Raw genomic sequence first — 12817 nt, forward strand, 5'->3', positions numbered from 1 at the left:
AACTGGTTTGGAGGAACTTCGTCAAACCCAGTTTATAAAAATGACATGTGTCTATTTTTTTTAATAACATGTGAGATGCACATGAGTTTTTAATATTATTTATTATAACTTTATTCATACTATTAACAAATATGTGTATTTCATATATTTAAATGATATATATCATTTTTATAGATTGACTTATAAGAAGTTTCTTTTAAACTAATTTAGATAAAAACTCTGTCCTTGGCATGTGAATGAATTGTTTTTTTTTTTTTTTTTGGGTTTTTTCCGACCATGTGAATCATTTTAATAGTATCAATTCTGGATCGAGCAAATGAGGAAAGAGAAAGGAGATGAAGCTGAAAAAGAAAAAAAATATTCACAGATTTGTCCTCAGAATACTCGAGTAGATAAGGTCGCCCACTTCCCTTACTTGGTGCACAAGCAATACAATAATTATTACTCCACGCGCCTGTCTTCGGAATTTAACGACGTCGTCTCATACACGACTTCCTTTTCTCTCTCTACTCCTGATCAAGTCAAAAGACCCAAAACCCCGAGTATCCCGAAACAATCATCGAATTTTCCTTTTACATAGCGCGAGGTAATATTCTGCAATAATCTCTACTGGAATTTCAATATTCGGTCATCTATTCTCTGATCGACTTGGTTTCTTTTTTTTTTGGGTAAATCCTTTAAAAATTGGCTTGGTATTAATTGCATAAATATATATATTATTTTGACCTGATCGATGTTCATTTCTGACTTCTATGGCATCTAGGTGTGTTTGGAATTATCTGGCTCTCTCTTTAGAGCGTTTGGTTGGTGAGAAACCTGAAGAAAGTGTAAGAAAATTTCATTTATGTACAATTTTTTTTTTTTCGCTTTTACAATATGAAAGCCACTTTGACTATAACAAAAGAGTTGGCCTAGTAATAAATAACAACGACAAATATGATTTGATGAAATTTCTTAGATTCGAAGGTGTGTATATTTTTCATTACCTATTGGCTATGTTGTCACTGAGCAAAGGTCTGTTTGTCTTTGATTGAAACCGAGGCTGTTCATGATTTCTTAGATTTGAGATAAATTGAAACTGAGGGGATGTTGTGTGATTAAAAAGGTATTTTCATTTACTTGAATAAACGGTAGTTTCTTTTTATATCTAAAGACCGTATGGCTTACTGTTTGGTTTTTATAAGGGTTTGTTGTTGATTTTTGTTAGTTTTGTGATTGATTTGTATTAGTATGCTAACTAGCTGATTGGGAGCTTTAAGAGCGAAGAAAGTAGTTCGTGAATTTGTGACTTGCAATGATGTTGGGGAGAAGAGGGATTTGCACAAAATGGCCATTTACTGGACAATACGGTATGTTACTCTCTATTTATATGCTAGAATTAATCTTTAGTCATCTCTTGATTTTTTGTTGTAATGATGGTCAAGTTATATGTCTTTTTGTATTTCCTATTTTTGTTTGCCTTGTTGATAAATGTAAAATTTTGATTGGTGTCTGAACAAATATAGTTTGATAGATAGTTAACTTGTTGATGGCTTTTCAAATCCATGATTGCTTTGCTGGTAATTGATATGGTAATTTTCTCTCTTTATATCGTATGAGATCATTGTCTGAATGTGATTTTGTTTTTCTTAAGGTGCGATATGCTTGAAGTTGGTCTATTTAATCCTTATAAAAGTTAGGGTAATTACCCCTAAAAAGTTATTTTGACACGTGCATAGCATGCTCTTTTCTGTCGATACAGGCAGATTTGTATTTAAGTTGATGTGTTAGTTTTTCCTTGAAGAGTAAGGCCATTGAATGAGTTGATTTTTTGAGAAAATTACACATTACCCCTATGATTTGACCTAATTTGGTTTTCTTCTCTCTTGCAATGAGATGTTACACTGTACCTCCCTATTTTAGGGCCTTTTCTTTCCTAACCGATAGCAAACTTGCATGTGGGATGCATGGGACTTGAGTGGCCAATCAAATAATCAACTATTTGAAGTGATCATCATGTGACATTAGGTTTGCCACACAGGAAGTTTATCTATCTGTGAAGGACTGCCAATCAAATAATGCCATACTAGCAACTATTAGAAATGATGGTTAGGTGGCAGTAAGTAGTCAGGAAAAAAAATTATTTGCACTGCACTTCATAAAGAAATTAAAATTCAGCTTGTTTCATTAAGAAATGATGGTTGCTGTTGTGGTCCAGAATCCGCTGTCTGTCAAGATCGCAGCCCAAACATCTCCGGCGAGGGGTCTACTACGGCAGGGTTTTCTGAAGCCGATATCTTCTATTGCGGGCTGAGGTTGTCCGCCTATTTTGGTCCATCCCCAGCTTGGTCAATCTCCAACCTAGTAAAGGGGCAAGCCAAAACCAGCTGAAGGAAGGGCTTCATAGCCATACTTTTTATTAGAGAAAGGGGAGATTATTATTATATATAAATTTATAAATAAGCTAAGGGGGCTGAGAATTGCAAATTTTTTTTTTGATAAGTAATATGCAAGTTTTATTAAAAGCGTAAGGCGCCTCTACCTACACTGGAAGTATACAAGCGGAAACACCTAACTAGAAAAAGAAAAACGAACAAGTCAACATAAGTAATCAACAAAGGTGAGAGAGATGCTGCAGTCCACAAATACAGGGTGTGTAAAAACGAGGATAAAATGTCTTCTAATGATCTCTCCAACTCCTCGAAATTCCGATTGTTCCTCTCCCTCCAAATCGCAAGAATTGAGAAGTCCTCCATTGAATTGAATGGGGTGGGAAAGACAGGTTCGTCTGATTCCCATAAGTTGCTGGTTGGTCTTGGTTCGTCTTCAGTGTTGGAGGTGGGGGGTAAGGGAGGTGATTATAGGGATGGGGATGATGGGGATTTCACTCCTCTCTGGATTGTTTGCCCCTTGTCACTCCCTTGGATCTCATGTGACGTGTTTGAGAATCAAGCTGTGGCTCTCCTACCAGCCATTGGTGAGGATCATCTTCGAGAGGAAAAGGGTGCCCAGAGGCAAAAGGGAGCTTTTGAACTTAAAATGCTCCATAAATTATGAAAATATAGGCTTTGAGGACAAAGAGAGGATGTTGAGGGAAATTTTATCTTTTTTCTATGAAATTTTGTATCTATGGACGGCGGCGTATGTGCCTCCTTTGTCAATTAGTTATAGTGACTTCCTTGTTTGTGTTATAGTGAATTCCTTGTTTGTTTTGCTCTTATTAGTTAGGTGGTTCATTTTGTATACTTCTTGTGTACTTTGGAGTGCCTTACGCTTTTAATGAAATTGGTTTATTACTTATGTAAAAAAAATATTATAATAATACAGGCGCATCCTATAGGCTAAGGAATGGCAAGATTCATGTTTTTTTAGCGGTGAGTGTTTTGTGTGTTTCAGGTTTTAGGGCCTTAGGGCTTTTGGGTGGGTTCAATCTGGTGATGGGTTGTTTGTGTCTTTCTTTTGCTCGTACTTGTTAGGTGTTCCTGTTGTATACTTCCTATGTACATAGGGAGCGCCTTTTTTTTTTTATAAAATTTTCTATTACTTATCAAAAATAAAAAATAAAAAGGTTGGAGGACGGGGCTGTCATGGGCTTTACACATTCTTGTTTGTACTTTGGGGTGGTCACTTTAGGTTTGACCTCGTAGCTTTATGGTAAAGTGGGTGAATACAATCCCTTGGTCAAGTTTTGCTATTAGTATGACGTGGTATGGTGAGATGGTTTTGAAGGATGTGTTCTTGGGTTTATTTCTCTTAACTGAAAATAAGGAAGCTTCCACCGCCATGTACTTGAGTATATCATAGATAGAGTTCTATTCTAAAATTTTAGGTTCTTGCGAGTGATTTGCGACTGGCATTTATGCAATGTTTGTTTTGATGTAAAACCATTTTCCAAGGAATATGACTTTAGTATACATTTTTTTAGATAAATACTCTTTTTTTTTTCTTTTTTTTTGGCTAGAATGGTGAAAATAATATGGAAATTAATTTTTTTTTTTTTTTTTCCATTTTTGTGGTTCTAAGAATTTTGAGAGAGAGCTGAGAGAAAGAGAGTTAAGAGAAGAGAGAGCAGAAGATTTTGAGGGAAGATGTGGGTACAAAACGATCTTGAGCTGAAGTCCAGAGGTGGCAAGGCAGCCCTAGGCACCGATGTCAGTGGAAAGGGAGAGGTTTGAGAGCTCCTTGTAAAAGAGGCCTTTTTTTTGAAAAGGGGGGTGGGGTTAGAAAACATTTTCCATAAAATATTTTTCGCTGAGACATAAGGAACCTTATACTTTACGCCAAAATATAATTAGCTGTTGATTATTACTTATCAAAAATAAAAAATAAATTAGCTGTTGATTATGAATTAGGCCTGGCATTTTATGCAGCTTTTACCCCAAGCTTAAATCTTTTCCCAAATGCTGTTTGCTAGAAGTTGTATATTTCTCTATGGTCCCATGCTAGAAGTTGTAGTATGTCAAAGGCAATACTACACAACTAGTTTTGTAAGTTTGGCAGCTGAAAATAATGTTAACTAAAAATACAGTGAGTTTGCTTTGTCCCCCCCGGTTAGTAAGTTACACACATACACGGTGGTTTTGAACCCATGACCACACCCTAAACACGTTTGTATGTGGAAAGGAGATGCTTTTTAAGCTAGAGATCGTTGGCATTGTCATCTAGTGCATTTTTTCCCGTTTCTTCTCTTTTATTTCGAGGTAGACCATTTGAATCTCTATAGTGCCTCTCATCAATAGAATGTTAACATTCTTAAGAGCAGCACACGATTAAGAGGTGGATCTCTTTACCCCGTTCTTCAATTTGTTGTATTCCTTAAGATTGAGATAGGTGGTGAAGACAAGCGTTCTTAGGTATCTTTCAAGAGAAATTTGTTTGATGTTAGATCATACTACAATGTCATTGTTCCTCATAATAGTACTCATTTCCCTTGGAAGAGCATTTGGCGAAATGAGGCTCCCTTGAGAGTAACATTTTTTGCTTGGTTGGCCGCATTAGGGAAGATCCTCACCACGGACAACCTTAGGAAGAAGCATATCATTGTGGTTGATTGGTGTTAAATGTAAGAAGAGTGGGGAGTTGGCAGATCACTTTTTGCTCCATTGTGAGATTGCCACTGCTATTTGGAACACTATCTTCAACAGTGTAGGGCTGGCTTGTGTTATGCCTAGCCGAGTGCCTCTTTGCATGCTGGAGATCGCAAGTTGGTAGGCTTCATTTTGATGCAGTAAGGAAGATGATACGGTCCAGCCTTATGTGGTGTCCATGGAGGTAAAAAATTATCAGAAAATTGAGGATTGTGAGCAGTCATTGGTGGAATTAAAGGCTTTCTTCTTTAAGACACTTTGCCTTTGGGCTGGTGTCAAATCCAAGAAGGTAGAAATACCTCATCCAATAAGGCGCATGGAAGTATATAGGCTTCTCAAATTTATCAGTAGATTTGGAATTACACCATTACAAGTAATTGCATGTACATATTTTTTTGTGCGTGTAATAAGCTGTTTTGGCATTATGACAGAATGCGATTATTTGCATTGGTTAGCTTCATTAAGTTTTTTTTTTAATTTTTTCTTTTTTATTAAATCTTAGCATACAACCATGAATTTTGTTGAATATGACATGATTGTTGCCGACCAATTCTTGGTTGTAAGTCATATCTGAGTGCTTTCTTTTCTTCATTTATTTTTTTGTGATAAATTTTTAAACTTTTGCAAGAACATTATAACTGAGGTATAAACATTTGTGAAATGGTAAACAATTATTCTTTTTTCAGGTTTTGCAAATTTCTTTTCTGTAGATTTGGTTCTCCTTCCTGGATATTCAAGAGAAGACTTATACATTAGTTTTAGCCTCTAGGATCTACTTTGTGAATAACGATAGTTCTTGTACATAATGGAAGCAAAGTGGGCTAACGTGTTAGACGATGGCCAGAGAATTGTTGTCAATTTGAATAGGAAAAGGGCAACTCGGTGCATAGCAAATATAGTTGGAGCTAGCCAACCAGTGTTGTCGCAAAGGTCCAGCTTGAACTCATCTTTTAACAAGCTTGGTAAGCGTAAGAGATCAGATCCATGCAAAATCAATAATGGATCATGCTTGGAAAGATCTTTACTGAAGAACTATATGAATTTCAGTAAAAGTGGCCTTCCTCAACGATTTTTGTATTGTCAGAATGGTCAGTGGATTGATTATCCTCAAGAAGTTTTGGAGTTGGTCAGGAGACATTTTCAGTTGAAAAATGCAGCAGTGGAAGTGGAGCTTAATGGCTGCCATTTATTGCTAGATATTTTGTATATGATTCAGTTGGAGTTGAAAACAGGTTTACAGAAGCACATTGCTTGGATTGATGAAGCAGATCGTTGCTTCTTTCCAGAATCTCTATCCTGTGTTAGTGAAATGCATGAATGCTGCCAATCTAAGTTAGTGGATGATCCGACTGTTGTGTTGCCAGAGCCAAATGGGACCCGTGAGATAAAATTGCAGCTTGAGATTGGAATAACTGGAGTGAATAGCTCTAAGTTGGAGGAATGTGTTGAAGAGTCAAATATTCATGTGAAGAGGACTAAACGTGAACTAAAATCTTTTAGTAAGGATCTGGAAATCGGAGACAATGACCATCAAATGTCAGATGCCAAAATGCGGGAGGCTAGTGGGGAAAATCAACAGATTGCTGAAAATACAACCACTAAGTCCGAACTTATGCATGAAATTATGGATTCTGATACTGTGAAAAACATGTTTGCTGTGGGCATGGGTTCATCCATAAATGCCAAAAAAATAGAGGTTAGGTGCTGCTCTAGTCATTTGATGCAAACTCGGTTAGAGCTCTTTCGAAAGCAGGTTGAGATAACCAAAAAGAATCGTGGCAATCCAAATCTCCAATATGGTTGGCTAGCTGCTAGTAAAGATGCTCTGTCTAGCATCATGACGTATGGGCTTGGGCATGGTGGACCCAAAAATGTATCTTCATATGGTGTCGGAGTTCACCTTACACCACTAAACCATGCTCATACAAGGTTTGCATTTATTTATTTATTTTTCAGTTTCTCTCTCTATATATTGTCTCTTGGAATTCACATTGGAATATGATCAATATCTTAATTCCAATGAATGGTTATAATGAAGATTTTATGTTTATATGTTTGGCAATCCCTTGGTCTTAACCTGATGGATAATTGTATTTCTTTTAGTTTTGCTTATTTTCTTCTCCTTTGTAAGAACTCAAGTTTTGTTTTCTTTACAGTGCAAGTTATTGTGATGATGACGAAAATGGGATAAGATACTTAGTGTTCTGTTGTGTCATTTTGGGAAATGTGGAGGTTGTCAGTCCTGGATCTGTACAATGTCATCCCAGTACCGAAGACTTTGACAGTGGAGTGGACGACATCCAATGTCCACATCATTATATAGTTTGGAATATGAATGTGAATACCCATATTTTTCCAGAGTATGTTGTATGTTTCAAGATGTCTCTCGGTGCTGATGGTGGTATGTTTCTCCTATTTTCATTTCCTTCCATGTTTAATGCATTACTTCTTTGGAGAACTTTAGAAACCATCTTGTACATTCTATATACCTTTATGGCAGTTCATCTAGATTTTTCAATCAGTTTGTGATGGGACACGGTCAACATGATCAAAATTAACTAGGCAGTTTTTGTTCATCATACTCTCTGTAGTATGAGTCAGCATGCCATGTCTTCATGGAGGGTTTATGGAGACCTTAATTTCTTTTGCTTGATTTTAGTAAGTTTTGTTATTCTATTGGACAACTAGATCTCTTTTGACATTACAGCAGGAGCTCTTGTTGCTGAAGATGGCAGAATTGATGTGTCAGGGGTTACAACTAGTGAAGGGCATCAGGGCCAAGTGCAGTTATATCGCTCTCCAGTTGAATCAGTAAGCCTTCCCATGCTCTTTAAGATTTTATTTTATTTATTACTCTTTTTCATTTTGGGTTTTTTTTTTCTTCCTGATTTTGTCCCATTAGCATTAACTCTTGCCAGGGAGCACATAAACCTGGGTTTTCTTTGTCATGGTGCATCAATACAGGAGTAACTTGATGTATGCCTGTTAATTGGGAAGACAGATTGAACTTGGAGTGGTGTTTGTGCCAAAAATGAAAACAATAGGAGTCAGATACTATTGAAGCCTACTCTAACTTCATCTCAACAACTTAATGCCATTCCAAATTCTTGGGCTGGCTGTAAGAAATTCCTTTCCACTTTTGTGGTTTTATCTCTAGCACCCTAGCTGGCTGTAAGAAATTCTTTTCCACTTTGGTGGTTTATCTCTAGCACCCTAGTCTTCCTGCTGAAATCTGGTTTTGCTTAGTCATGAGTTGGTTTTGCCTGATAAATAGCTTTTATGCAGCAGCCCTTGGCCCATAATTGCTCAACTTGATCATGCATGAGGGCCTCAATTGAGTGCAGAAAAGCTGAAGTCTACTAATATAATAGATGTGTCAACAAGCTTTACTGGATCCCCTCCAAGAGAGAGCAGTTTGAATAATGTCTTGATCCCCCTCTATAGGATCCCTTTCCCTTGGAGGTGTATTTGTCAGAGTAAGGCCCCTTTGATAGTAGCTTTCTTCGCTTGTCGGCCGCTTTAGGTAATATTTTCACTTTGGATGACTTAAGGAAGTGGCATATCATTGCGGTTGATTGGTGCTGTTTGTGCAAGAAAAGTGGAGAAACCGTTGACCATCTTTTACTCCATTGCAAGTTAGCTAGCACATTATGGAACTTTATCTTCGGCTTGTTTGGCTTAGCATCGGTCATACCTCGTCGAGTGAGAAATCTTTTGCTTGTTGGAGAGGGAATTTTGGTAGCCCTCAAAGTGAAGCTGTCTGGAAGATGATTCTACTATTATTGATGTGGTGTATGGAGTAAGCAATGACTGAAGCTTTGAAGACAAAGAGAGGACAGTGGAAGAGTTAAAGGCCTTCTTTAACTCCCATTCTTCATTGGATGACTGCCTATGATTGTTTTCATACTCTAGTTTTCATGACTTTTTTATCTTTCATATTTTTTCAGTTTAGGTGTTTCTCTTATATACGTTTTGTGTACTTGGGTGCACCCTTTGGTTCTAATAAAATTCGGTTACTTATGAAAAAATATAATAGTCGTGTGTCTATTGACATTAGTGGTGATTAGTCTTGATGGATGTATTGCCGTTATTAGGGGCTCAAATGAATCTAAGCCAATATGTTTTCCTCTGGGCCTCAAGATGGTATTGGTGAAGGGATTTTTTCCCAGCTGACTGGGTTGGATTGGATTCCATGGCCTTATAGCCCAAGCCTTTTTGGAAATACCCTTTTGGTACTGAATCATTTGTTTCTCGTTTGTGATGTGAGAGACATACTTTTCTCTTTCTATACTATCCCAGAAGATATTGAGCAATTAGTGAGGACCTAAGGGATTGGCCATTTCTATCGCAATGTGTTGGTGATTAATCCTTTGTACTTATGAAGCTTTGGTCCTGTATATATGGCAACTCCAGCTGTTTTACCTTTGATTGTCATTTCAGTGTTTTTTTGCCACAAAGATTGACTTGCTGATATGCTAGAGGTTGGCTAACATTTGCATAAAGGTTTAAAACCATCTTGTCTTTTTAGTGAAGATTTCAGTTATAAGACATTTTAGTATTTTTTTTTCCCTGTAGGAGAAATGTAAACCATTTCCACAATTCGAGAACAGATCTCAGGAAAAGGCTGTTATCCTTGGTTCAAGCTCGTTGAAAACTCCAAAATCACGATGGATGCCTTTCCCCCTGTTGTTTGAAGCTATCTCAAAAGAAACATCTCCTGAAGCTATGAAGTTGGTGAACGTTCATTATGACATATTCAAGGTTAGCATTGGTAATTCATTTATGTAGTCGTGTTTTATATTCGATTGTAATTCTTCCTTTCCTTTTTTTTTTTTCATTAGAGCAAGAAGATTAGCCGGGAAGATTTTATTAAAAAGTTGAGATCGATAGTTGGGGATCCGTTGTTAAGGTCTACCCTAATGGGTCTTCAGTGCAAGGTATGGTCCTTGTTGATGTGACATATTCTGTGCAAGCCACTGTTGTTGGAACAATATAGCTGTAACTTGGGAATTTGGTTCAAATATATTTCACGCAGAATAGAATATTGACAGAGTCACACAGAAACATTCATATTCTTACACATCTATGTAGCCATGATCTTGATCCTTTTGTGCTAAATATCAACTTCTTCTTCTTCTTTGTAACAGTTTTGTTCTAATAACAGCTGTTAATGAATGCAAATATGGGAAAGGAAAGATAGAAAGAATAGAATGAATGAATGAATGAATTGACTATTGAACTAGGTATTTCGAGGATACCTAAACCTCCTTGAGTATTCGAGGACTCCTCCTCCAAGTTCACAATGAACAATTGTCTACAAAGTTTCTGATTACATTCTTATTCAGACTATTTATACATCCTCTCTCAACTAACACTTCAACTAACTCTCAACTAACTAAATTGTATTATAACCTTCTCAACTAACTAAACTATATTATAACAGAAATGAGTTATTTACTTTAACCCATTACATTACTCGCTCCTTTAAAACACCTTGCCCACAAGGTGTGCAATTGAAAGAAAGCTGCCAATTACATTGAAATACAAATGCAGCCTAGGGTCAAAATGCAGGCCAAAAGCCCAAACCTTTGTCTGATATTTGTTCTCACTTCCCCACCTTCGCACTATTCAGCTTCCCAAGCAAGCCAGCTCACGTGAACACACTACCCAAGTCTGACTTGCACAATGCCCAATTCCACCATTTGCACACAACAGTGACAGCACACACCTCCTCCTCACCCTTTTTTATTTCTGTTGAACCCTCTCTCTTCTCATGCATCATCTACATTTTCTTCCCAAGATGAAAATGTAAAGCTCTAGCAAAATCATCCCAAGATGAAAAAGAATTTGACATAGGTAATTCTTTCAACCAAATTAGAGCTGTACCTTTCATGTGAAATGAAGCAATTTTCAGCCTTTGTTGATCTGGTGTAGAGAAATGCTCAAAAAACTGAACAGCCTTATAGCACCAATTCAATGGATCCTCCCCATTAAATTTAGGAAACTCCAACCGAATGGACTTAGTGTGAAATCCATCTCCTGCCTGAAACCCTGCACCATTTGTTGCATGAATCCTTCCTTTTGAGGTTGAACCAAAATTGGCCTCCATAGTGTCAAAAGAGGAACTTTTATCTCTTTGCTCTGGTGCCCTCTGCGATTCCTGAATGCCTCTCATCACTTGTGCCAACTGTTCACTCAAGAAAGCAAACTGGTCATCCTGCTTTTTCTCCAATCTATCCTGTCTTGCATTCCTCTCTAAAAAATCATCCTGCAACTGCTTAAAGTCCTTCCTGAACTGCACCAAATCAGAATCTTGCCCCATAGATCTAGTTTTCATGAAAAGAAAACAAATGGCTCTTGATACCACTTGTAACAGTTTTGTTCTAATAACAGCTGTTAATGAATGCAAATATGGGAAAGGAAAGATAGAAAGAATAGAATGAATGAATGAATTGACTATTGAACTAGGTATTTCGAGGATACCTAAACCTCCTTGAGTATTCGAGGACTCCTCCTCCAAGTTCACAATGAACAATTGTCTACAAAGTTTCTGATTACATTCTTATTCAGACTATTTATACATCCTCTCTCAACTAACACTTCAACTAACTCTCAACTAACTAAATTGTATTATAACCTTCTCAACTAACTAAACTATATTATAACAGAAATGAGTTATCTACTTTAACCCATTACATTCTTTTTTAATCTTCACTCCTACTTGCGTACGCATACACACATTGAAACATGGAATTAGTTATTTACATACTATACATTGAATAAGTCATTGCTTTTTGTAATACGTGATATGACTTGTAGTTAGGAACTGAAGGACAGGCGTAGTTAGTGACAATCCTTTTCCTCTGAGAGAGAGAGGTGTAAATTCTTTTTTCCTCATTTTTTGTTTTCTGGGTAACGGTAATATGTTAATGATTGTTTGTTTGTCTTGCCCTTTCTATTCCTGTGTTAATGTTATGCAAGACACTGCTTGTTTATTAATGAATCACCAAGTTTTAGTTGGCAGTTGTGAGCACCCATGAAAATTAATTACATCTCCCCGGAAATGTTTGCAGCAACCATCCACATCTACATGCACCTTGAAAGTGCCAAAGCAAGAGCAAGACTGTTGAGGCTATTTGATAACTTGATGATGGTGTGCTTTCTGAACTCTTATTGGGGTTTGTCATATGCCTGGTAATTTACTTATTTGCTGCTTTTGCCCTGGAATGTGTCGACATGATGTTGTAGACACTATAACATTAAAAGTCTACAAAATTTTCCATTAAGTGCTTCTTTGTTATTTTTTGTTTCTCTCCCTTTTAAACTGGTTGAGGTTTATGTGAATTGTGAATTGGTTTCGTTTCAACAATTAAATTGTCAACATTTGGTCTTAAATTCATAATAATTGGTCGAATTTTTTGCTGGATTAGGAAATGCAGGGTCTGAAATTCCAAAATATATATATATATATATATATATATATATATATATATATACTGCTGAGTTATTTCTGAATCATTTAAATTTTATAAAGTTCGTTGGACTTTTGTGCTAGAGATTCAGCAATATGGCACTTTCACCCTAGAACTGCCCAGAGACAACTAAAAAACCATGATTTATGCTCCTTGAGTTGACGAGTAAAAGCATGCTGCTCTGTGATGATCTCATAGTGAACCCATGTGATTGCTTCTTGTATTTGTAGAAAATGATTTGATCTCTCTCAGTAGAGAACTAAAAAATCAAAAGAAAAA

The 12817-nt window shown here is 36.7% G+C and overlaps 1 protein-coding gene across 4 annotated transcripts; it reads left to right on the forward strand.

Moving 5' to 3' along the window:
• The first annotated feature begins 443 nt into the window (after positions 1-443).
• On the forward strand, positions 444-12449 carry LOC132173362 (inactive poly [ADP-ribose] polymerase RCD1). 4 transcript variants are annotated; one of them, XM_059584839.2, is made up of 9 exons: positions 444-586; positions 764-827; positions 1230-1349; positions 5753-6995; positions 7223-7467; positions 7777-7877; positions 9642-9827; positions 9908-10003; positions 12140-12449. In XM_059584839.2, the coding sequence occupies exons 4-9, from the start codon at positions 5872-5874 to the stop codon at positions 12194-12196; spliced, it is 1809 nt and encodes a 602-aa protein (XP_059440822.1). In that variant the 5' UTR covers positions 444-586; positions 764-827; positions 1230-1349; positions 5753-5871; the 3' UTR covers positions 12197-12449. The 4 variants fall into 4 exon arrangements, with proteins under 4 accessions (XP_059440822.1, XP_059440818.1, XP_059440820.1 ...); XM_059584835.2 differs by having other exon boundaries at positions 445-586; positions 7774-7877; XM_059584837.2 differs by having other exon boundaries at positions 445-586; positions 5777-6995; positions 7774-7877.
• The last annotated feature ends 368 nt before the right edge of the window (positions 12450-12817 follow it).

This window comes from Corylus avellana, chromosome 3 (genome assembly GCF_965113065.1).
Source record: "Corylus avellana chromosome 3, dhCorAvel1.hap1.2, whole genome shotgun sequence".
Taxonomy (NCBI): Eukaryota; Viridiplantae; Streptophyta; class Magnoliopsida; order Fagales; family Betulaceae; genus Corylus; species Corylus avellana.